The sequence below is a fragment of the Megalobrama amblycephala genome, linkage group LG14 (assembly GCF_018812025.1).
Source record: "Megalobrama amblycephala isolate DHTTF-2021 linkage group LG14, ASM1881202v1, whole genome shotgun sequence".
Taxonomy (NCBI): domain Eukaryota; kingdom Metazoa; phylum Chordata; class Actinopteri; order Cypriniformes; family Xenocyprididae; genus Megalobrama; species Megalobrama amblycephala.
In genome coordinates this window covers 10,797,012-10,824,423 of record NC_063057.1, presented here as the reverse complement: position 1 = coordinate 10,824,423, position 27,412 = coordinate 10,797,012, and the positions used below count along the sequence as shown (strand labels likewise).

General features: G+C 37.2%; 1 protein-coding gene and 1 long non-coding RNA gene across 3 annotated transcripts in view; one reads left to right on the top strand and one right to left on the bottom strand.

The window, feature by feature from the left end:
- The window catches only part of LOC125246475, a 107,356-nt gene that overhangs the window by 10,431 nt on the left and 69,513 nt on the right, over nucleotides 1-27,412 (bottom strand). The window lies entirely within an intron of this gene.
- net1 (neuroepithelial cell transforming 1) overlaps nucleotides 15,119-27,412 on the top strand; it is a 30,863-nt gene continuing 18,569 nt past the window's right edge. The window contains exons 1-2 of one of the 2 annotated variants that reach the window (XM_048157452.1): nucleotides 15,119-15,378; nucleotides 24,033-24,099. In XM_048157452.1, the coding sequence (XP_048013409.1) occupies nucleotides 15,257-15,378; nucleotides 24,033-24,099 (189 nt within the window). In that variant the 5' untranslated portion in view covers nucleotides 15,119-15,256. Of the gene's footprint in view, nucleotides 15,379-23,634; nucleotides 23,774-24,032; nucleotides 24,100-27,412 lie in introns of those variants that run through there. The other variant, XM_048157453.1, reaches the window with a different exon arrangement.

Sequence of the window (27,412 nt, the reverse complement as noted above, 5' to 3'; positions counted from 1 at the left end):
TACTAGAAACTTCCAGGCAGGTGTGTTGAGGCAAGTTGGAGCTAAACTCTGCAGGACACTGGCCCTCCAGGAGCGAGTTTGGGACCCCTGATTTAGGTGCTCTGTATACCTTGAAAATCTTTCCCCCTGCTATAGATCTCAAAACTCATTAGCATTTACCACTATATATATTCAAACTTAGCATGATGCATTCACTTGTTAAACCACCAGTGCACGGATTTACTGGAAAATGAATGCGTTAATTTCTTTCCCAAACAGCAAAAGAACTCCGCCAGCTGGTATCGCTGCTTACAGACCGTATCCGCGAACGGACCCGTATTGGCGTCTACTTGCGCGCAGTGACAGATCCGCAACGAAGGCGCATCGCGGACCCGCCGTGGCTCCGCGCTGCATCCGCGATTAAAACCTTACCTCCGCGGCGGGTCCATTTGGGACCCGCAAATTGATACAACCATTGCAGTAAAGGCACGTGCGCGTCCACGGATCCGACATGGGTCCGCTCAAGATCCGCTGATTGACAGTAGAATTTACGGCGCCGCCCAAAACGAATGTGACAGTCACACGGGTTTGGCGACTTGAATGCGGATCCGCCTAGGAGTCTCCTGCTGTGTGGGTTGGTTAATGTGAACTGTTTAACACGATACATTTACAATTAATACAGCACCCTTTTTTCACTTAAAGAGGCTATGCTAATGTTTTTTCTCCCATTTTTTTTTGTGAGAAGGGTTCTATTCTCACACTGATTAAGTTCAGAGAAAGTGTTGAATTGTATGATTACAAGATTACAAATGATGTGGGGCATTAGGCACCCACCGGCAGAAACATAAATCGGTGCCTATGATCTCACCTAACATGATTAATAGTGATCCATCACCAAAAACTTGTTTTCACAGTACGAAAGGAAGCAGTGTAAACATTGTTCGAAACATCTAATTTTTTGTTGTAGAAAAAAAGCCATACAGGTTTAGAACAACGTGAGGGTGAGTAAATGATCGTTTTCATTTTTGGGTGAACTAGTCCTTTAATCCCAGGTTTATTCACAGAGAAATCGTTTTGGATAAAAGTGTCTGCTGGTAAACGCTTGCTGACTTGCTATTGAAGCTCTGCATCAGAGTCCGTGTGCTTCATGCGACTGCAGGTAGTGCCGGTTTAGAGGTTATCGGAGAGCAGACATGCGTAATAAGCTGCACACTGCGGTGAGGAAATATAAAATTACTGATTTGCGCAGTGGTGTTTCTGTTGGCAAGGCCATTCCAGATGAGCGCAGGCCGGGTTTCCCAGGAGCACTTCTCAGAACAGCTCATTTAGTTCAAGACGTCCTGGGAATTTGTAGTTGCAGGTCACTGTAATTTTCTTCCTCCTTTGTCAAAAGCCACTTGGTAAAATCACTTATTTGTCAGGTGTTGCTATACATAGGTTCAACTGAAGTGGTATACCAAAAATAAACTAGCACAGAATTGCGAGCTGTAAGATAAAGGTTCCTTGTGTTTAGCGTGACTCAGGTTAGCATCACTTCCACTCACGTCATACCCGCAAATCTCTAAAGCATTCAGATCCAGTCTACGTGTGAGTGTGTTAGTGCCAAAAAGGAACATAGACGGTATGAGCGGACAGATCTACTTGTCCTTCATGGTTCCTGGAAACTCTTGCTTATCCTCATTCTCCCCATTTTTCTATTTTTCTACTCTTGTTTTCGCTATGTATTTACTCAGACTCTAAATTTGGCCCACTTTTCTGATAGGGTTAAGGTTGTTTATCTGTTTTTGCCCAGAAAGGAACATTCTCCTGTGGCTATGTCACACTGCGCGTGTACAAGTGGGCCAAAGTTCAGCCTCTTCCTGTAAATAGATCAAAAGGAACAGCCAGATGTCTGAAATTCCCCACGAATTGTCCAAGAATTCCAAAGAACTCGCGCACTAAGAGCATGCTTTAGGACGATTCACTGCCAAAACGGCTGTGGTTAATGCCAGGAGATGAAGAGGGAAAAAAATATTTGTTATTAGGAAAGAAATATGTTGTGTTATGTATAGCTGTGTGTGGGTGCCTGTTTGCTTGTGTATTTACGTACAAATACTTCATCTATATAAATATATACACGGAGTGTGCATCCAAAAGTCTAAGAGCACATTAAAAATCTGTAATTCAAAATCTAATTTAACCTAGAAACAAATAAAATAATGTGTTAAAAAAAATAAAAATAATAATAATAATTTTTAAAATTTAATAAAAATTAATAAAATTTATTTCTAGGTCACTAAACAAAAAAAATAAATTTGTGACATTTAAATTAAATTGATATTGCTTACACCAAAACACAAGATCCGACTAACAAATTCTTCTGTTGAGAGTTTATTAAAGTTTTTAAGACCCACTTTTATATATTTTTCTTTTTTTTGTGTGCTGCAGTGTGTGGATTTAATAAAACTCACACAGAGGCACCACTTTTTAGCCTTGATTTATAAATAGGTGACAGTCTCCTTCAGAGTGCCTTCTAATTAAAGAAAGGAAGGAGGAGAGAATGAGTGTGTGACCTGCTGCCACTATAGCCATCACTCCCCATGCCCTATGCATGAACTCAAGAGAGCATGCTAAGCCATATTAACACCATGCTGAACTCTATTGACTGATCTGCATTAACTTCTGGGTCTTTCTTGCTCTTACACATTCAGCAGTGTTAAAACCATCTATCCTCACAGCACTGTCTCATGCCGTTCTTTTCATCTTGGAGTCTTTACAAAGTGAATCCTGCTGCACTCATGTATCTCTCTCTGCTGGGTTTCCGATGGGCAACTACGGTGTGCAGTTAGGCCACACAGAGGATGTTTAAAGTGCCCCTATTATGCTATATTGTTTCGGAGGTCTCCTACAATAGGTTTACAGGTCCAAGGTCAAAAATTTTCTCATAATATACATTACACATTACCTCTTTTCTCACATTGTCTGAAAAGACTCAAAAAAGGATTCAGTCTCTCTAAATCCCTCCTTTCTGAGAGCCTAATCTGCTCTGATTCGTTAGATGGCCCCGTCTGTTGTGATTTCGGAAACAAAATGGCCATTACCATATCTGAATTTCAATGGAGAAGGTTTCCTCAACAGTAATGATTACCGTATCAATTCCAGCACAAGTCCTCAATCGTTTGAAGTACATGCAAAGTGGATTTGCAGTGCTGAAAACTGCTTCTCGACATGTTGACAACACAAATCAAACTCTTCCAGGCCTCAGCTACAACTACAGTGTTTGAGCGTGGAAGTACTAAAGCCGCATTTCCACCGAAATTACCCGGAACAATTTGTCCTAGGAACAAACCTGTTGCTGTCTGCGTTTCCATCGCGGTCTAAAGTACCGTGAAGATTATGTCCGGTGACATAGGACTGCGTGAGACTTTACAGTTCCCACTGGATTTCATCCTCTGCATATAAGCTTAGTAAAGCCTGAACCTCGTCGTCAGTCCATCGGTCATTTTAAACTCCATTGTTGATTCGAATAGCAAACAATTCTTACTGCAAGCACTACAACAGAGTTTTAAAAATGATGGTTGAAATAAAATGCTATTTGGAGTCAACCAATCAAAATGCTGTGTAAGCTCAACCAATCAGCAAGTCCCACCCCTGAAGGTTTCTGAACTTTGAAAAAGCACTACATCGTGAGCAGGGACTTTCTGAGGAGGAATTTTTTCCCCGGAACTTCATTTAGACCCTGATCCCTGCGGCTGAAACACACCGAGTACCACGCCAAAGTCCCTATTTCCTGTGGAAAGTTCCTGCGGCTTGAGTAGACATTGTTCACAGGCAGCCAATGAAGACTACTGGCTGGCATTATGCAAATTATTTATAAACCTACGTAGATGTGTTACGGAAGTGAGACTGGAAACTTGTTTCGGCAGTTCAGAATCGATTCTTTCTGTAGGAGGCAATAAATTTATTTGTCATGCACTTTGAGCTTTAAAACTTTGCCTTTTACATTCACAAACAGCTATATTACACACTGCATGAAAGGTAATATTTGGAAAAGTGTAATAGGGGCACTTAAATAATCAGGATGTAGGTAACTAATATTTGACCCAGCTTTGAACTGAGTTTATCTACACCAAAAGTATGAGCATTTGTGCTTGCTGAGTATTTCAGAACCACTGGCATATGTACTGTGTGAGAGAATTAATTATGATATTATAAACAAAATGAAATACTTTGGATTTGTATAGTAAATAAAGAAATTAAATTATTTGTAATAATAATAATAATAATGATGATGTTTTATTTATTCATATAGTTTTTTCCCAAATATGTTAACATTAAATTCTGCTCTCATCCATGTTGCTGTTCCTGGAACTGTTCTGTTTAATTATTGACCCTTAAGGAACCATTTACAGGAATTAGTTACTGTTCTTGGATCAGTTAAGTGTTGCGCAGTTTGTGGATGTGAGTCATAACTGTGCTTGTGTATGTGGCATACTTTGACACTGACATGATTAAAATAAAACACCTGCCTCCTATGATTCATATCTGACTCATCAGGTGAAACATATGTACATCCCTGCATCATCTTTCTCACTCAAACCTCACATCAGGACCAGCACAGATTCTTTTTAAATGGGGCAAACTGCTTGCTTGTTCCATGAATGAACAGACTGGGAAATAGTGTTTGTGGTAATGAGGAAGGACTGTAGAGTATTGACTGGTGTCACAGCAGCAGTATGTTTGCTGAAGCACTTATTAATGCTGGGGAAAAGTGAGGGGGAACTAATCGAGGTGATGAACGCGTTTCTATGAGCTGTAAATGTGATGAGTCATTATTCCATAGGGCAGCTTGCACTGTTGGGTTTTAAACGTTTGATGGAGAAATAACCACCACTGTATGTGCGTGCGTATGCTGTATACGTTTAGTTATGAAAAATGGTGGTGGGCAGATTCTTGTAAAGCTCTACGACCTGCTTTGCCTCGCATACTGAAGTGCTTGATTTTTCGGACTGTTTTTCCCCATCAGCTTTTAGTTCTCAAACCACAGTATCTTTAATGCATAGTACACTGTTAAAAATGTCAGATCAAGATTAAGATCAACTAGTTTTATCCAAGTTATTATGTAATAGTTTGGTGCAACAAAAGTAATTTTTAAAGTCTACAACCAGATGTATTTGTCTGATGTCAGCGAAATGGGATATACAACAACAACAAGGCCAGTAAGAGCTGTATGTGTAACCCTCACTCCCCTGATCTCAAGAGGCGCTCTAGAGACTGACGCTAGAGACTGTAGTCTTTAGCCTCCTTGTTAGAGGGCCTGACTCCCATGCCGGCGTACCCGGGTTCGAGTCCCGCTTAGAGAGGGCGGTTCGAACAGAAAGGGTTACGGTGGTGCCGTGACCCGGATGGGAGTGAGGTTTAGAGGGGTGAGTGTAATGGACGTAGACCGGTAAGAGCTGTATGTGTAAACCTCACTTCAAACAGAAAGGGTTACACAAGGATAGAGTAGGTGGTTGAAAATTAAGAGGGATTGGTGATGTGCTGGAAATTTTAAAGGGGGACTAATTATGCCCTTTTTCCAAGTCTTGATTTTGTATTACATGAATTTCTAAGGCCTTGACATGATCAAAACTTTGCGGAAAAATCTGTTGCACACAATCTAATACATGCCTTCTGCCCTCTGATTGATAGTTCATACTTTTTACTAAGTAAAAGGCCTTTTAGTGTAATTGTGAAGAAGTCAACCTTCAGGTTTGTTGGAATATGTTGGAATGCATCACATATGATTCAACAGGATTTGTTTATCTGTATCTCTCGATCATTATTGAATTCCATTGCATTGCATTTTGCCCCCACAATTAAAAATACAAAGCTTTCATAAAAATAAGCATTTAAATATCATCTTATTAAGACATATTATTGAGAGATGATGATATTACTGATATTTGTGTGTATATAAAATATGTATTTTATGTAAGTAACCTGCTATATTTAAAAAAAACCTAATTGATTTACATCAGAGGTCTTCAACCCTGCTCCTGCGCACCCACTGTCCAGTTTAGCTCCAACCCTAATCAAACACACCTGAACCAGCTAATCAAGCTTTTCAGGATTTTTTGAAAATCACAGGCAGGTGTGCTGAAGCAGGTTGGAAATAAATTCTGCAGGACAGCGGGTCCCCAGGAGCAGGATTGAAGACCTCTTATTTACATTACAAGCTATCAGAATTTCATCGTACTTCTTGGCCATATAAATAACGTCCGCACCAAATTGCATATTCTTTGTCTGTTTGGGCCTCTAAATAAAATGGACGAGTTTTTCCCTTGAGTGTGAGCTCCGTTTTTTTTTTATACTATATGGGCCATAAAATCAGGTAAAAATGTCTCCTTAAGCTGCACATTTTCACTTCTCAAAGTTAGCAAGGATTCTTGAAACGAATTACTATAAAGAAGCATCATTCCACCTCTCTAACAGACCCAGCAGTGAGAAACACTCACGTGGCTGGACAGACTAATCACTTCTGGGCCACGTCATTACAGAGCTCACACGAGCCAAGCCACCAAAGAGGATAGGTGTTTCTGTTCACCCACCCGCATTCGCAGAGACGAACACATTTAGCTGTGCTTTTTGGCGGCAAGGCTCAGCTAGTACTAAATAAATTGATATCAGAGAGAGAGAGCTAATGTAGAGCTAACAACCATGACTGAAGAAGTGCTCAAAGCAGGTTGTTACATAAAATAGAAGATCTTGTCATTCTCTTTTATAAAAAAATTAGGCCAAGGAGGCAACGGGCGGGAGGGGCTGATGTCATCACTGGTAGCTACGGGCAGTCATGCAGTCCATTCATTTTTGTGAGTTTGTGTGTGTATGTGTGTGCGCACACAGTGAGTTTCTGTCTTCTGAGTGTCACTTCCTGGGATTGAATAGAGTAGGAAGTGGAGTGACAGGGCGCAAAGAACAACACCTCCATGGTGGGCTTTTCACACACACACCAGAGAGCAGGACTCACATGTGTGTTTGTGTATTCACTGACTTGGCAGGAGTCCCCTTCAGCTCTGCTGCCCTGTTTTTGCTGGTTATTTGTGTCTGAATGAGATGTACTGAAACACTGCCCTCTTCTGTTTGCTTTCAGAACTGCAGAAAGAAATGTTCAACACCTGCTGTTCTAAATGGATCCGGTAAGTTGCACTATCAGTAATTACCATCAGCATAATAGGACAAGTCCAGGCTTACATGAAATCTCTGCACACAGAACTTGATTTCCATCGAATTTTAACTTAACAGCACTAAAATATATTTTTAAAAATCTTTTTATTAATTTTATCTAATTTTTCACAGAGCCCATTTTCTACATATCCACCCTCTATTTTGGCTAATTTGAAAATTACTTATTGGCTGAGTCTACCACATTTTACCATGTACCAAATCCATTCTCTAGAATTCAACATATTTTCCCTCAAAATCAGGACAGGAAATGTGGAAAAATGTAATCTGGGCCTACACATGACTAATCATTTTTGTTCAGAAAAATATCTTTAAAAGCTGTGTAAGCATTTTCTGCACTTCTAGTGGCACTACATGGAATTTGCAGAGGTAATCATTGTTTCCAAACAAGCTTCCGAAATGCTTCCTCCATCTGCCGTAAGTCTGAAAATCAGGTAGCCTTGTTCCAAACTCATGCCCTTAGTTTTGGTTTACAGAGAGCCATCTCAGTGGACCACAGTCACATTTTTATTTTCCATTTACAGAGCTTAATGCTGCTATAGAAACAAGTGGGATTTCTCAGGAGAGCCATTATAGCAATATCTAACTTTAAAAAAAAAAAAAAAATATTCAGGAAAGCTTACAAGACTTTTAATAAGCTTCACAGGTTGCAAGGGTTGTGCTATTTTGAATAGTATATGTTATACAAGATGATATTTTCTGTCCAATTAAACTGACAAAACTGAACACCAAAGCTAGCGCCGGTTAGCAGAAGACGGTTAACTGTCACTTTGTGTGAAAATCAAGGCTGAATTCTCTCCTCTTATGCAAGAGTCAGTGCCGGGTGACTTGGGCCATTAAATCAGGCACCTCCTGTGGGTTCCGGGGTGCGAGAAACAGATAATAAGGTGTGTAATAATACACGGTAAGCTAAAACTGTGTGGGCTTCTTAGCATCTGGAGGACACCTTATGCAAGCTGGTAAAACAGTAGTGTACAGCTTATTGCAACAGGCCATATGCGGTGATTATTCTTGGTGAGAAATATGAGGAAATATGAAATCCCTGCAGCACAAACAGTCAAAAACATTCATAAGCCTAAATATAGCTGTTAACCCTAATGGAAGCTTTTAAAAGGACAGTTCACCTAAAAAATGAATGATCTGGCATCATTTATTCACCCGTTATTCCAAATCTATGACTTATTTTCTTCTGTAGATGATATTTTGAAAATGTTTCTGTGAAAGTCACTGGGGTCTAATGGGGTTGTTTTGGTCCACATTAAAGGGATAGTTCACCCAAAAATGAAAATTATCCTATGATTTACTCACCCATCTCACCCAGGTGTATATGACTTTCTTCTTTCAGATGAACACAATCAGTGTTATATTAAAAAATAACCTGGCTCTTCCAAGCTTTATAATGGTAGTGAATGGTGCTCACCATTTTGAAGCCCCAAAAAGCACATCCATCCATCATAAAGGTATTCCACCCTCCAGGGGGTTAATAAAGGCCTTTTGAAGTGAAGCGATGGGTTTTTGTAAGAACAATATCTATATTTAAAATTTTTAACTATAATAACCAGCTTCCGACAAACATCCGTACTCAAGACAACTTACGGCGAAGTGTAACTTCTGACGCGATGTGACGTAGAATGTAGGTAAGAGCAGACTCCTTTTGCAGATCAAACAAATAGGGCTGGGCAAAAAACTCAAGCTCCTGTACTTTTATATTGAAATCCTCTGACATTTCTATTTTAAAATTCTCATTTTAGACATCTAATTGGTGAACAATGTTTTGTTTTGCTCTATCCTTTGCGCTTCCACGTTCATCAATATTCATGTGTCGCATCAGAGGTTACGCTTCCGCCGTAAGTCAACTTGCGTACGGATGTTTGTCGGAAACTGGATATCATAGTATATAGAGTTGCAAATATGGATATTTTTCTTACAAAACTCCATCGCTTCAGAAGGCCTTTATTAAGCACCTGGAGCCGTATGGATTACTTTTATGATGGATGGATGGATGCACTTTTTTGGGCTTCAAAATCATGCGCGCCATTCACTACCATCATAAAGCTTTGAAGAGCCAGGATATTTTTTAATATAACTGATTGTGTTCATCTGAGAGAAAATAGTCATATAAGTAAATCATGGGATACTTTTCATTTTTGGGGTGAAATATCCCTTTAACTTTCATTGTATGGACAAAAAATTTCTTTGATGTTCCACAAGTCATACAGGTTTGGAACGACATGAAGGTGAATAGATAAAGGAGCAGTTCGCCCAAATTACAAATAAGAATCTCATTAGGTTCCTTCTTGATTGACATCAGACATGTTCCCAATTACTAGCGTGACTAAACAGTTTTAATATCGATCAACACTGTCTCTGCAGTCTTCCAAACTAAAACAAAAAACCAGGGGTGAACAATCCTGTTCCTGCAGACTTCAGATCCAACCCTTATCCAACAGTGGTTCACTTGTGTTTGATCAGGGTTAGAGGTGAACTTTGCAGGAAGGTAGATCTCCAGGAACAGGATTGGGCAACCCTGACTAAAACTATTAAAAATCGTTTTGTTAACTGAAATACATTTTGAATAAAATAGATTCATATAAAATATTAGATGAGAAACAATGCAAATTAGAAACTGAAGTAACAGAAATAAAGTTACTCAAACTGAAGTAAAAATAAATGAAACCTAAATAGAAATAAAAAACTAAAAAAAAGACAAAAGCACATGAAATTAGCCTACTAAAACAAAGGAACCTGAAAATATAAAAACAAAAGCTAATTCAAGATATTAATAAATACTATAATAGTATATAAATAACACTTCCTCGTAGAGACAAGACAATGACATTCTAGCAATGACATCATCAACGTGATCAGCCATTGGCTGATGTATAAATGAGGAGGAGCCATGGAGAGGTGTGGTGCATTAAACACGTTTCAAAGCAATTAAGACAGCGTGCCATGTCGAAACGCGATTATTTGCAAGTGGGCCCGAGACTACGTCAGTGATGTGTTGGTGGTAAGTACGCAAGTTAACTTCAAGGACCTTCAGTGGCCCGGCCACAGGTGAGCGACCAATCCTGTTCGTGTTTGACGTCTACTTTGAATGATGACATTGTTTAGAGATCATTCAGTGACTCATATTTTCCATCTCCCACAGTTCTCCTTTGAAAAAGGGCTGACGTCATCCTCCCACGGACAAAACCAATGCAGGGATTCTTTCTGGGCAATCAAGGGTCTATTTATACACAAACATGCCATACATCAAAGCACATTGTGTGTTATGCAATAAGATGCAGTCTTTTTGCTGTATTAACATTCTTATCCAACTGATGAACAACCAGAGTTTGGTATCAATGGAGGAAATTGGAGGTCACTGTTCAAAACCGCAACGCCATGGTGACCATGACCGTGACATTTGTTTTGACAGAGTCACTTCCTGTTAAAGCATGCCCACTGCTGTTTCAACCTTTTGCCTTTCCTGTAATGTTAATCATCAGCTCAGACAATGACACAGGGACTTCTGATAGGATTGTTTGCACTCCTGGACGCTTCCTCCGGATGCTGGTTTCACATGGTGGTTTAGATGTGTTCTACCAGTGTCTAGCACCATTTGAAATCAGTGTTCTTGGGGAGGGAATTGCAGCTGGATCACATTTCCCAGCGATGGACGATCCAAAGAATAGCAAAAAAGGACAAGGAAACGTTAGTGGGTGGAGTGGCTTTTCAAGAGAAGTGAGGGAAGTACATCTATTGAATCACAGGAGAACCAAATAGCGCTTATATGACTTGCCCCAAGCGCTTGATGAACTCACTCAAATACTGGAAGTCAAATGAATGTGGTGTGAACAAGCCAGCCCAGTCCCACAAGGGAAATACTACTGTAAAAAAAAAAATATATGAAGAATAAGTCAAAACATCATGTTTTGCCATTACTTTAACCAATTTCAACTTTTTTTTTATTCAAGATTCAACTATTTAAGTTAGGTGATTATAACTGAAAAAAAATGAGTTGAAATGACTTGTACAGACAATTTGATTATACTTAATTTAAGACAGCAATTGAACTTTAAGCTAAAGTAGCTGGAATTTTTTTTAACTTTTTTGGAGGTTTCTGTAAGGCCCGTTTTGCATGACGCTATCTCTGTCTGGTGCAAAATACGGAACAAAAGGAACATGTTGCAATATTGTGCATTACAACAGTATATGAATTACATAAATAATACTAAAATAACACTGCATCATGCTGTATCATGTACTTTTATAGTATGTATTAATATTTTGAATTGCATTTTATTTTATATTTTTATTTTGCATTTTTAGTTTTAGTAATTAAATTGAATGAAAGTGAACATTTTTGTCTGTTATAGCTTCAATTTATTTTTATTTCAGTTTTAGTAATTTTAGTAAATCATCTCATTTTATTTCGGTTAGTTGCCAAGGTTAAATTAATATTAAATATTAAAATTAAATATAAATTAATATTTAATATTTCATTTACCAAAAAGTAATAGTTTTAGTTGACAATAACACTGGCATGATGAACCTCATTTAATTTGATTTTCTCATTAAAAATACAATCAAACCACTTGACTAACAAGTAACCGAATTCTTCAACATGAGGTTCAAGAGCTTTTACGGTGCATGGATAAATGACGATAGAGTAGTAATTCCTTGTTGGAGGAACAAGCAGGGATCAGGCACTTTGCATTAAATACACTGCTCACAGAGTAGACTGTATTTACTGTATGAATACATGGAAGTTTGTGTGGTTGAGTTTTTAAGTGTATTTGTTTTTCCTACCCTCATTTGAAATGTTAACATTGCCTGATAGGGCCAGCAAAGAGAGATTGTGTTCTCTGAAGCTCTTTCTCCCTCTCTGGCCGTTCCTGCCCCCATCTCTCCCCACCAAAGGATGACTGATTTCCTCTGGTGCTGAGAGTCCCTTCTGTCATCTAGCACCATTTGAAATCGGTTATAATGACTGGGGATCAATTCTTCGGCTTCCCATTGCGCTCAGAGCGATCAGTGCCCTTTGCATGTGTGCTCAAGCCTTTGAAGAGGTTATTGCAAATATACGGGAAAATAAAACAGGAGTTAGGCCTAAATGTTTTCTTTTCAGCTGAATATGAGTGAAATTTCAATTAACTTGGTTGTTATTTTGAGGCACCTTAGCTATGTATTCATCAGCAATTAAATGAACACTCCAAGGCAATAACTGCTCTAAGACTGGCCTAATATGAAGTTAAATTCTGCCCTCTGTTGGTGTGAAGGCACTACAAGCTAAAGTTTCAGAATGTAGGCGTTAGATGTTATCATTTATGTAGAGTTGAATTAAAGTCAAGTATAACACATTTTACAATACATTGTTTCAAAAGGGCTTTTGCAGAAAATCTTGATGTTAATTTTTCATATTTTAATATCTTTATGCTTTAAAGTCGCATTTAGCTGGATGATAATATAGTTCACATTAATATTTAAAGGATCAAAGCACTACATAATTTAATAGCTATATTGCCTCTATACATTTTTCCCTATATTGAATAATGCAGATAATAATGATGTTGTATGTTTTGAAAAAATGTTTTGGGAAAATGTAATTCTGAATAAAATATAAGACTGCAAATCCTTTGCCCAATAACCTGTAACCATACTGTGACTGAAAGATGAATCCCTCCTTAATAAAGATGTTTAAACTTTGAGGATTATTAACCACTGTTTCACCATCAAATGTGCATATTTTAAAATAATCATGAAGTATCTCTCCTGGTATTTTGTGCATATGCAGGTCCTGATATGTGGTTCAGTTAATTATATTTAGGCTATTTGTAGAACATGTTGTGGAAATGGAATACTAATAAAAATATTTAACGGTTATAATAATAAATGTGTAATTACAACAACATTCAATGTGTTTATTGTGCAGGCATTTTCACTGAATAATGAAAGAAAAATGGGTTTACTGGTATACTGACTCATACAAAAACAAGTTTATTCATTGGTAACTGTCAATCTTTTCTTTGTGCATTTACAATGCTTGAACTGTTTTGTTGTTTTAATTACCCGTACACAATAGACATCATTAGTTTGAAATAAACAAGCTTAACGTTTTCAGCTCTAATGAGGTCTGGATATTGCGAGGGGTAAAACTGCTTCCAAACTGGCCCTTAACACTTTTGACCTTACGGTACATAAACTGATGTAGTTTACATCTGATCTGTCTCCAAAGTTAAGACCATTTTGCCATTTTTATTCAGATTTCTTGAAATATTCAAGAAATAAAGGCCCTTAAGTCAGTTGTGTTGAGTAAAAAGGCTTTAGTGCATGAACAGTGTTCCCTGTTTCTGTTACAATATTGTGTTTATCTTTATTAGAAGTATTGAATAGACATGATTACAATCAGGGATGGGCAGTATTTATGATGCATGTATTTCAAACACATATTTCAAATATAAAATAGTATTTTGTAATTTGTATTTGATAGATATTTGATGAAAATGGCTTTGTATTTTGTATTAAAATACTTTAGTGTTTTGTATTTTTGTAGTTTTAAAATACTGTACAATACTTCGTAAGAAGTCTACATGATGACATCATAAAAATGTGGCTTCTGATTGGTGCCTGCTTAGAATTTTTCCAAGACTTGTGGAGATCAGAACAGAAAATTGATCCATGTGGAAGAAGGTGGTCAAGGTACAAAATCAATTTTTGCATAAATTGCTATAATTTTTAACAGTTCATGTTGTTTTGGTGTTCATTTTAGTAGCCTAGGCTAAATAGTTTACCAATTTACATAATGTTTTTGAAAACTATTATACGGAGCAGCAGCCCCCTATTTATGATTAAAAATCAAATGATTAATAAGTAAGAAACTACAGGTGCCATCAGTTGTCTTCTTATGAATGACTCGTTTTCTCATCTAGTTGCTGATGCAAAGTAGGCCCTTCATTACCAAAACACCAAGTTACTAAATTAGGATACAATTATGAGTCATTCGCAAACTGTTAAACATTAAACAGTTGGCTACTTTAAAACTAACCTTCATCTGGGAGATCACAGGGATGTGTGAATTTTTGATCTGTTAACTGGTTGCATATATCAGATTTATTGTATGACTCGGGCAGAGAAAAGCTGGTGCTATCAAACATTGTTTACTTAAAGGGATAGTATGCCCCAAAATTAAAATTATTCCATGATTTACTCACCCTCAAGCCATGTTAGGATATTTGTCATACACAAACACATCGATTTGCTTCAAAAGGCATTTATTCACAAATCTTGGAGGATAAGGATATTTTTAAATGTATCTCAGATTGTGTTCATCTGAAAGAAGACAGTCATATACACCTAGGATGGCTTGAGGGTGAGTAAATCATTAAATAAATTTCATTTTTGGGTGAACTATCCCTTTAATCAGTGTCAGTGTAATGGTGAAGGGATAGATCAAATAGGCCAGTTGATGAAGAAATGTCATGCTCCCTTGTAAAAGTAGTTTTAAGTATTTTTAAAATACAAAAATACAGTAGCTTATTTTGATACATGGTGCTGTATTTTGTAGTTTATATTGATTCACTTAAAATGAATGTATTTAGTATTTTATTTTAAAATACATTTTGATGCATCTTTGCCCAACCCTGATTACAATAATATAAAATTATCCAATAACATAAAATCGCCAAAGGGGGTTTAAGAAATGGTTGAAAAACATTTTAAATTAGAAACAATGAAACGTTTGTTTTTAGCTTTTAACACTATTTTACTTTCATATGCAAATATTGTTTTTAGTACTGATTAATTTAAGTAAAATGCAAGAAAATGTGGTTTGTTGTTGACGAATATACATGTAACACGAGAGACAGCAGGCGCGCAAATATTTCGTCACTACTAGTCGCCTTAAATCCCTCCCCCATGCCCACTTCTGATTGGCCGCGATTCAGATTTCCGCCATATTCAAAATCCGTCCCATCCGTTGAATAACACTAACTTCTCCATTTCTGTTCACCCCACAAATTAATTAATTTGAATTGTATTACGTTTTGTACATACAATTTACAGTAGCGTATTCCAGGTCCACTTTTTTCAAATGGAAGAAACCGACGGATCTCCAGTGCCGATGACAGAGCCGGTGAACGAAAGACCGAAGAGGAATAAGAGAAAATCGTCGATGGCTGATATGGACGCGTCCCCAGAGCGCAGTTTCAAACGGTCAGGAATATCATATTAGATACTTTGTTGTTCTTGTTATTCATTATTATTTCACCATTCACTATTGTGTTCTGCTTATTTCTTTGCAAATTATCCCATTGTGCGAACTGATCTGGTAATGAAGAACTGTATTAGCTGATTTTTATGAATTTAAACTGTTTTATCTAAAGATATCCATTATAAACCATATCTAAGGAGTTATCCTGTAATATACGACTGAACGGGTGAATATAGAGCAAAGAGTTTGTTTTGTTTCCAATGTGAGAAAAACTTCCGCGATATGTCGACAAATAAAAACAAAACATGACAGCAGGAAAGCACTATATTAATGCAATGTTTTATTCTACCACACGGTGGCGCTCATGTCTCAAAAATAAGAGCGGTGTTCAAGCCACAACGTTAGAAAGACAGCTAAAACATTGCACTCAACTCAATTATTGTTTTTAGCTTACTAAAAATAAAGAAATCTGCAGTATTGGGCACACTGTCAAACTGACATTTGATCAGCTGTGTAATGCAATTGACTGATTTAGCAACAACAACATTTTTACTTTGTTACATGGTTATACATCAGTAGATCTAAGCGAGCCAAACAATAAAATAATTTGATAACACAATATAAAACAAAAAACATACTCTGTGCAACATTAATTGTATCCAAAGACATTTGATCTTCAAAAGCTCCTTCATATTTTTGATTAAAAGGTTAAAATGAATGACCGTCAAATCCCTGGTGCATGCCAGTTTTACCAACATTATATTGAGGACAACTGATAATGTGTCCAGGGTACCCTGTATAAATAGAGCATGCCAAATATATACAAGATAAACCCTGAGAAAGAAAGGGGGGTGGAAAGCAACAAAATGTGCTTTTATCGCAGGCTAAAATAGCAACAGTGTATTTTGGCAAAGGGACTGATTTCTTTCTCTCGTGCCTTCTGATTCATTGGAACACCAGTCTGTGACCCAAATGAAATTGCCATGGAATGGAAATATTATTTTTAAAGATTTTTGGAAAATGTGAGTACTACTTGCCACCATGATGCAAAGGCATTAGTATGTGAAGGCTGATGTTCTAAATGGGTTTTAGTGTGTTGCTATGCAGTTGCCAGGGTGGTTGTTTGGGTGGTATTGAAAACAAACAAAATTCTAAAGAACAAACAAACGAACAAACAAAAATTCTAAAGAACACCAGGGTTTGTTGTGCTTGTTTGTTGGGCAAAAATGTTGTGCTTTTATGAATATGACTAATAATCATCATAAATAATCATTATGATCATTATTGCCTAATAAAAATATTAAACAAACTAAGAAATATTATTATTGTAATAAGACCATTTCATTTTAAAACAAAAGCTTCTGAGAGCAATGTTGAGTAAATATGTGCTGCGCTCTTCCCTCAATAACAAAATGGAACAAAAATGACAGCGGTAACAAAATATAAATATAAAACAGCATTCAAGAAGCAAGAAATATAAAACACTTTAGAAAGCACCTGATCATAGCGATGTGGATAAGTTTGCATCCACTCTGCAATTCACTGGCGTCATGTCGACAGATGAGGTAATTAAAATTACACTGTCATGATAGTTTGAATATAAAGTTGTTTGAGACTACAGACTATATAGATCTGGCTATGTGAGACAATAGCCAGTCTCAGCCAATGTCATTGTTCAGCTGAAGTCAGTTCAGTGTTGATTCAGTTCTGCTGTAAAGTTCATCAATTATTAAATTAGTTCATTTCATCTATAAAGCGGTTCTACAGAAAACAGCGACGTCTTTGTCCAGCTCAGTTCAGTTTTCATCCAATAGTGTCAGTGCAATCAAATCAACAATATTGTTGAGTAGTAAGTGTTACACTGTTAAAAGTTGATCTTGATTTTTTTATCAAATTAAGTGATTATGATTTTTGCTATAATCAAGCAGCCCTAATTAAAGGTGCCCAAGAATACCTTTTCACAAGATGTAATATAAGTCTAAGGTGTCCCCTGAATGTGTCTGTGAAGTTTCAGCTCAAAATACCCCATAGATTTTTTTAAATTAATTTTTTTAACTGCCTATTTTGGGGCATCATTAACTATGCACTGATTTTTTCAGCGCGCCGCCCCTTTAATTCGCATACTCCCTGCCACACGAGCTCTCGATTATATTACAGCACATTTACAAAGTTCACACAGCTAATATAACCCTCAAATGGATCTTTACAAGATGTTCGTCATGCATGCTGTATGCATGCTTCAAATTATGTGAGTAAAGTAGGCCTATTTATTTTGATGTTTATATTTGATTCTCTATGAGTTTGAGGCTGTGCTCCATGGCTAACGGCTAATGCTACACTGTTGGAGAGATTTATAAAGAATGAAGTTGTGTTTATGAATTAAAATAGCGACGACTCTTGTCTCCATGAATTCAGTAAGAAACGATGGTAACTTTAACCACATTTAACAGTACATTAGCAACATGTTAACGAAACATTTAGAAAGACAATTTACAAATATCACTAAAAATATCATGCTATCATGGATCATGTCAGTTATTATTGCTCCATCTGCCATTTTCGCTGTTGTTCTTGCTTACCTAGTCTGTTGATTCACCTGTGCAGATCCAGACGTTACTGGCTGCCCTTGTCTAATGCCTTTCATAATGTTGGGAACATGGGCTGGCATATGCAAATATTGGGGCGTACACCCCGACTGTTACGTAACAGTTGGTGTTATGTTGAGATCCGCGTGTTTTCCGGAAGTCTTTTAAACAAATGAGATTTACATAAGAAAGAGAAAGCAATGGAGTTTGAAACTCAATGTATGTCTTTTCCATGTACTGAACACTTGTTATTCAACTATGCCGAGGTAAATTAAAATTTTGAATCTAGGGCACCTTTAATTGATCTAGCATTGCTTTCCGCCTTATATGAATTATGAGCAACAACAACAAAAAAAGCTCATGACCTGAAAATCCCACCATAGGTTTTGACGTAGTGTTGTCACAGAAAACCGAAATAGACTTTTATTAAATGTCTTGTTTTTGGCCTTGTTTTTTTCCAGTAATCCACAAGGAATTAGTCAACAATAACTTGTTTCATTTCATACGCACTGAAAGGCCAGATATAGTTGAGATAAGAGCACAACGTCACTGTTTCACACATAGTGGGATGTCGTAGGTGTTTAAGGCAACCATTATCCAATTTCAGATTATCTTTTCTCTGAGCTTTTTTTGACACTCAAGCCCTTTACGTGGCCTTTTACAGGTTTGTTATATATGATGTCTCATATTTGACAGTGAAAACCACAACAAAGAGAGCTTTTGAAGCCGTATTAAAATGATCTCGATGAGTAAGTGACATATCATTCCTCCAAGGCCTGTCCTTTGTTTGCTACGTAAAGCATGGTGAAACCAAACCTACTTATCTTAACCCGAGTCCCCTCAAGTGTTTTCCCACCTTAAAGTCTGTGGGATTGCTCGCTCATTGACATAGGGGGGGAAAAAACGGCTAAAACCAATGTTGACCATTCCTCTAAAACTATTGGTTTGTATAGTACATTGTGACTACTTCCAAAATTCAGAATAACAGTACACAGGAAGTGTAGCTGTATTTATAGAAATACTTCTACTCATATAGCACACATAAAAATGACCAGTGTATCGATGACTTCACCTTGTGAATAGACCAAGTAATCTCTCACATGTTCCCACGCTTGTGTCAGATCAGCTGACAATCAGTGGCGGTAATACTAGTGATGTAATGTTCTGTTGAATTTCTTAAAACAGGGCAAGCCTCATTTTTGGTATATTTGTGGAGTCTGTTACGTTACCACTGAGTGTTAGAGTTGTGTATGTGTTGATGCAACCATCACAGGATGTGCGCGCTATTTGTTCCATGTTTGTAATGCCAATGTCCAGGGTTTCAGACAACACCTCGGCATTCCAGACATGTTTGAGAAGCAATACGCACTCACAGGATCCCTACTCAATTCCTGAGTAGGCAACGATTTTGGATGTCTCCCTTATCAGATACACCTGTTTCAGGCCTTGGAGTCTCTGCTATTGAGCTAAGGTATTTGATTATGGAGAGTGTGTTGAGGGCTTCCAGGAACAGGCCTGGGAACCACTGCTTTAGGCTTTTTTTTTTTTCTTTTTTTTCCACAATATAGCTACAGGTCATGGGCGTGTTTATTCTGCCGTACAGTCATTACCACAACCATTCAGATCACGTTTTTTTTTTTCCTTTTAAAAAAGACAGGTTTGTTCATTTGAGGTAATCTGGAATTCAGTCTTCTCAGAATTTGTATGTAAATGATGCTTACGATGCTTTTGGGAAATGCTGCCCAGGCTAGTGCTGCATCACCACAAAAGTTTAACATTTGCATGTTTTTAAGCCTTGTGATTTTAAATATTCAAGCTCAAGACGACTCAAAAGAGAACTCAATTCGGTACTCGTTGTGTTTGCAACATACATCCGAAGCATGCCCAGAAAGCCGCCTCTCAGACAGCACTCGAATACTGAATTGAGTTCTTTTTCAAGTAGGCCTGCACAATTGATCGAATTTCTAATCGCAATTATGATTACAGATGCCACAGTATTGTAATCGTTCAAAGGTGCGATTACATAAAAAAAATCCACTTGCATTATTCTGCGTGCTTAAGAGGTGTGTTTAGAGCATGTTACATTCAGAGTATAAAAGGTCTAACCCAGCACAAAAGGAACTAGCAGTGACTTAAAGGATTAGTCCACTTTTAAATACACTTTTCCTGATAAATTTACTCACCCCCATGTCATCCAAGATGTTCATGTCTTTCTTTCGTCAGTCGAAAAGAAATTAAGGTTTTTGAGGAAAACATTCCAGGATTTTTCTCCATATAGTGCATTTCAATGGCTACCAACAGATTGAAGGTCCAAACTGCAGTTTCAGTGCAACTTCAAGGGCTTTAAACGATACCAGATGAGTAATAAAGGTCTTATCTAGCGAATCGATCGGTCATTTTCGAAAAAAATACAACCGTTTATGCTTTATAAACAAAACATCGCCTTGAACGTACTTTCCGCTTCCGCATTCTTCATAACGCTTACGCTGAATGTCCTACGCCTTCCCTATTCTACTTACGGAACGAATGCGGCGCCAGTTTAGTTTTTTTCCGTAAGTTGAATAGGGAAGGCGTAGGACATTCAGCGTAAGCGTTATGAAGAATGCGGAAGCGGAAAGTACGTTCAAGGGGATATTTTGTTTATAAAGCATAAACGGTTGTATTTTTTTCGAAAATGACCGATTGATTCGCTAGATTAGACCCTTATTACTCATCTGGTATCGTTTAAAGCTCTTGAAGCTGCACTGAAACTGTAATTTTGACCTTCAATCTGTTGGTAGCCATTAAAATGCACTATATGGAGAAAAATCCTGGAATGTTTTCCTCAAAAACCTTCATTTCTTTTCGACTGACGAAAGAAAGACATCAACATCTTGGATGACATGGGGGTGAGTAAATTTATCAGGAAAAGTATATTTAAAAGTGAACTAATCCTTTAAGTGTATGCTAAACTGGTCAAACGAATGCAAGCACCAGTATATTTACTCCACGAACTAACTCTACAAACATAGAAGCTGGACCTCTCAACTTGACGCTAAGGAGAAAATCCAGTGTGACATTGAGCGGACCAAGCAAAACATGATTATGTATTGTCTGCTCAGCTAGCGACATTGGGCATCAACTACATGGCAAATGCTAATACTTTCATACACATACGTCACTTCAGAGTTCCTACTATCGGTGTGAATGCAACCAGGAAAATGGCCCTAGGGGAACATTAGTTCTCAGGGAAACACCCTGGTGGCTAGTTCCTGTAACTAAGTTCAAACAATGGTATAAAGCTATTCAAAACTTCAATGTAATTTTGATAATCATAATTAATAAATCGCAATTACAATTTCAAGGGAATAATCGACAATTATGATTTTTGTCAGCCCTACTTTCACATCAATTATGTCATTGGCGAGTATCCAATCTGAAAATTGTGAATTTTATGAATTTTAAGGTAATGAATTTAGCTAGATGTTTTAAATGCAGGCACAAACAGCGTGTGACGAGGTTGTGTGGTATGAGGACAGAATTTTATGACTTGACAGCATGTCCCAATATATTGTTATGTTACTTTACTGCACACCCAAGTATGTACTTTCCTATAAGTACATAGTGTTTTTTTGGTTTGTTTTTTATCCATAAGTTAAATATGCTGTCCACTTGTTACTATGGTCTATTCCTCATCAAGTCAGCTTGGAATGGAGGACACTCCATCATGGGATTGGCAGCGTCATTTGACCTACATATTTAGGCTCCTGTTGTCTTTAGCATTCTAGACCACCCACAGTAGTCTTTTTCTAGTGAACACTGATATAGATTCTGTACTCTGTTAACACACAAATACACTCTGACTGGTCAGATAATATCACACCTAGGATTGCCCAGCTTCTTAATATTCCGCTCACTGCATCACTGCTTTTCTTACATTGCAATGCTGTTTAGAAACATCCACCTGTACAAGACACCATCACACAATATTCAATTGATAAATTAAATGAGTCACATTTAAACTAGTGTTTCCATGAGAATCAGATTCTCTCACTTCCCATTTACATTCTTTAGATTTATTTTACTCTAATTACATAATCTCTCATATGCACATACACTACTTGCATTCCTCTAGGTGCCACCTGCACTCGTTCCCAAGTGACGGAATAATAAACAGACAACTGATGGAGAGATAGAAAGATGGGGGATTCCTGCAGAAACCACATCAGACAGAATAAAAGGAATTTTCGCATTTGTCACACCTCTGTCAGGACCCCAGGGTAGACGGCAACCAGAGAACAATTGTCTTCATATCACAATAAATCATCACTAAAAACACATAATGAAATAAAGTTTGCCCACACTTAATAAAGACTTTAAAATAATACACCCCCATATCTGTTATTATAAATAAATGCATGAGGATGAGTCAAGGTCTGACAGCTTCAAAAGCGACTTCACCGCACATTAACTTAAATATTATCTATTATCAAATTAAATTATATACTGGTATATAAATGATTAACATACAATAATAAATCTTTGATCATAAAAACAAAAAACAAAATCAGTTTAATATTTAATTTGCAGCATTCTTGGTCAGACAGCTCTGATAACAGCTAAAGTGTATAACTGACCATTGTCCCAGACAGCTGATTTACTGTGTAGTTGTGCTTGTTTTGTCTCTTCTATTACTCTGATCTTTCTCTTCTCGTATATTTAAGATGAAAATTTCAATATTCCAGTGTATTTCCTTGCACTACTGTTCAAAAGTTTGGGGTCAGTACTTTTTTTTTTTTTTTTTTTTTTTTTAATACATTTATTCAATAAGGAGGACATGTTTAATTAATCAAAAGTGAGAGTAAAGACATAATATATTGCTTTTCACAAAAATATTAAGCAGCACAACTGTTTTCAATATTGATATTGTAAGAAATGTTTCTCGAGCAGCACCAAATCGGTATATTACAATGATTTCTGAAGGATCATGTGACACTGAAGACTGGTGTAATGATGCTGAAAATTCAGCTTTGCCAACACAGGGATAAAATTCAATTTTAAAATTATTAAAAATATAATTACAATTTCACACTATTACTGTTTTTACTGTATTTATCAATTAAATAAAATCTTAGAAAGTTCAAAAACATAAAAAAAAAACAAAATCTTACCAACCAAACCAAATCTTACCAACCGAACAGTAGAGACAATAATGTATGTAATGTAGTGTTGGCAAAAAAAAAAATTCCTCAAGAATGATTTCGGAATGATTTGAGAAACACAAGAAGTTACCACATTTTGAATCATTGGATAAAAGCTTTTCTTTAGAATAATGTGCTGGCGCATGATTCAGGATAATTCCTCAGTCTGTTTCAATGTTGCTAAAATGAGCAACCCAATGGCAATACTATATTTGACTTAATTTCTGAAGAACTAAAATTATTTAATCATAATCCTGTAGAATAGCTGATAACTGTGAGAATTTCTCTCAGAAAAGATTCGGCAGGGCCGTCCCATTATCATAGCTGAAAAAAGCAGCGGCTGTTCTGAAAAAGGAACCCTGGGTATCTTTGCAAACATGACCTCGCTGAGACAGTTGTTACCAGTCCCCAAATAAGGGCCCAACCAACAATGAGGGGCAGTGCATTTGTGAGTAAAAGAGGACATGAAGAATAGAGACTGAAGGAGAGGGCACGTGGGTGAAAGACAGCAGAAACTGAGTGTCTTAGTGTGAGTTAGAGAGATCGGGGCTTAGTGACGCTCTCTCTGTATCAGTTCTGCAGACGATGATGCAGTGTCACGGGAGGCAGAGCTACACCAGGCTTGGTGTGTGGTACGTACAGGATGTGTCTTTACATTTATGGGCTTTTCTTGTGGGCACACTGACATTGTTGGGTTACAGACATACTAATGGATCTACAAGGTTTGGCTGCACGTTCTATGTCATTATTGCACAACCAGAGGTCTGGGTCTGGTTGGATGCTTTGTATTTGTCTGGTTATTGGTATGAAGAGGGGATTAAATGTTTTATTTTAAATGGCTTTTGTAATTGTTTTAAAAAACGTATTCTTAATTTGTTTTTCTTGCTGTAGGCCATCTTTGAGACGAGGAAGTTCTTTCACCTTCCTGACACCTGGACCCCAGTGGGACTTTACGCTGGTGAGTAGCTTATGACATCCATATAAATAATACCTTTCTCTAGCATACAAAACGCTCTACTGTAGCTCTACTGTGTCAACATAGGGAGCTAACTACTAAGATAGCGTCATAATCGCCACAAGCTATGTTTCCATCCAAAGCTGTGAATTTAACTTAAAAATTGGAATATCACATAAAACATTTACAGATAAAGTGTTTTTCCATCCCATGTGTTCAAGAGAACACAGTCATCCTGGGAAATTGCAAATTATCTGTAATAAAAATGGAAGTTTCTGCATTGGGGGAAGCCACTGTGGATATTTTTTCAAACATTACTACTAGCACGAAGTTTGGGAATGCTATTTGTATAATTTATGTGCATCCTGGTGTTTTCATCCAGTTTTTTTTTTTCAATGCAATATCGCAAAATTTTCATAAAAAAGGTGGGTGGAAACATAGCTACTGAATGAGTGATTTAAAACAGTCTTCATAGTGCCACACACGAAGACAGACATGACTCTTAGTTGATTCCAGTAGAGTTTGACATCACATGTAATTAAGAATTTTGGTATTTATTCTTGGTTTGTTTTGTAAAAAGTTTGGACCAACTTCATATGAAATATCTAACTACTTTATACTAGTAGACCCTATACCTAAACCACCCTTAAACCTAACTATACCACAAAACTTACCTTTTTTATGTGTATCAGTCCTCAATAACAGCAAGAGTGTTTTGTAATAAAACACAATAAGTACACTGTACCTAACAACTGAATTTTGATGTAAATACGCAAGTTAAAAGACACCTAGAATAAAGTGTAATATAAAACTTTGGACGTACAACAGATGTCCTTTGTATTTTAAGTGACGTGAATGCTGTAGCCCCATTAATGGTGCTTTGCTATGGTTCATCAGTTTTTATGCCTCAAACTACAACAATAAGGTCATTTTTGTTAAACTTTCCATCCTTTTCTTTTGCGCAAGTGTGCAATTGTACTTTCCCCTTGCCCTTTATGAAAATTTTGGCAGATATTGTTTTCCACTCAACCATCATATTGTCGCCAACTGATGACATCTTAATCCTCTCATGGCATCGCGTGCCTTTGGTTCAGCGGATGCACAAATTGCCACCGATAAATTCCCAAGCGTCCCCCCCTCCAAATTTCCATCAAACTAAACCGAACATAGCCCTCATTCCCAGTGAATCAGTTAAGCAGTAAATGCAAATTAGTTTGTGATTGAAAACAGAGTAGAGCCCGTTTAGAGCATTCCAAAGTTTATGAAGGCCAAGCGAAATGCAATCCATCTCTCATCTGTAGGAGAATTTGGAGGGAAGGGGGAAGGGTGCAAAGACGGGAAAGACGACTTGCTGCTTTATCACATGCCAAAATGTTCCTTTGATAATGTTTTTTTTTTTTTTTTTTCATGAATACACACACATTAGCTCATCCAGGGTGCACATGGGCCTCATTAGGCTTCAAGCTCAAGCACCATTATCTCACCTTCAAATCCCTGCCGAGGTGAAAGTATTCCTCCCTCCTTTTATTCCTGCTCAAACTCCTGGAACATGAAAGCTGTATTTGCACTTGTATATGCACTTTATTGTGGAAGTAGTTCTTCTGGTTGAGGCCGTCTGCATTGCCGCAGGGTGACCGTGGTTGTATAACAACAGATGGATTATGCAGGAAGTGGCCTGCGGACCTGTTATAATGCTGGATTTAATTTTGCAGTGTGTTGTCCCAACATGTGGTGATGATTTGGAAGAAATTAATCTCAGACATGTTCAAACTTCTGGATTCATTGTAATTTTTTGTTATTGTCTAAGTAATTAAAATAATAAGACATATTGTTTACTTAAGGAATGTAAGGAAAATTGTTCCTATGAAAATTGTTTGGTGGTTTGGTGTTCACAAAAATTTATGTGTTTTCTTCTGTAGCGCCTAAATTCACATTACAATGTGAGTCATACGTTTATTGTAGAAGACATGAAGCAGCTTGAGTCAGCTGGAATTTCTACATTCATTTTATAGTAAAAGAAAATAGCTGCATCTTTATGTCTATCTGAAGGTGATATGCTTAATAGGGTTGCAGTATTGGCCCAACTGATGGCATGAGTTTGCCACAAGACTACTTTGAACAATAGTAGAGTGAGGAGTGTTAGGGAAACTTGTTTGAAAACAGTAATTTTTCCAATTCTATTATTTGAAGTCTAACTTTACTTACTACAATACTAATTTCTTGCTAGAAATGACACCAAAAGTGGAAAACGTTGGTCAAAAACGTACATTTACACAGAAATTGACCACCAACCGTAACTTTCAGACGCCATCTTTATTTTTTAGCTTAACTGTCACAGACTGGAATGCACAGTATTGTGGGATAAAGACAGCGATGGATACATCTATGCTGTTTTCAGAAATCAATCAGATGAAGGTATCTCTGTAGACGGGATGTGAAGCTAACATTGAATTCGGATGTGCCTTGACACCTTCCTACCTTGGAATGCATCCTCCGAAGGCAGCATTTCAGCCTGATTACCAGGTCACGTTTTTCCCTAATTGAATATCCAGTTTTACTTGGAAAATGTCACATTACAGAAGTTAAATGGGTTGTGAACTCAGTTTTATGTTGGCTTTATTTCATTCTTTGTTTAAGACTTTTTCCCACTGATTTGTAATAACAAATGGACTTGATGCATTTTGGTTTAATCCATATATGTCAAATAATCACAATATGCAAACCACATTCCTTGTCATCATGTGCACAGCCATCCTAGATCTTACTGACCGCTGCAATATGCAGAGTGTCTCAAAAACGTGACTTTGATTTGAGCTTGTTTGTAATAATCTAATTTTTTCTGTGCCAGCAGCCATTTGCTCTCATAAATTCTTTGCTTTTATATCCATTTATGGTTTGTACACCAAGAACATGCCGTTTGGAGCCAAAACATACACAGCCTGTCTATCACTTTGAACTTTTCTCCTTGTTCCTCTGTTTTATTTCTTCTTCTTGTGAAGCTTTAGTTTTATTCTTTTGAGTAATTGTTTGGCTTTCCAAGTTGACCAAATTTTTTATCTGAATCCACTAGCAATATTGGTGCCACTTGTAAACTAGGGGTGTGTGATATAGATCGTCTATGATAATATATTTGTTGTTTTAACAATTGCCGATCTGACATTGAGTCCACACATTCACTGCGTGATTTAGCCTTTTTGGTTTAGGTTAGACTACTGCACGTGGGCATTTAGAGTGCATGCTTTTACTGTGAGAGAAAACTATTTTATTCTATTAAAAAGGAATAAATATGAATATTTGTCTTTTAGGCTATATTTAT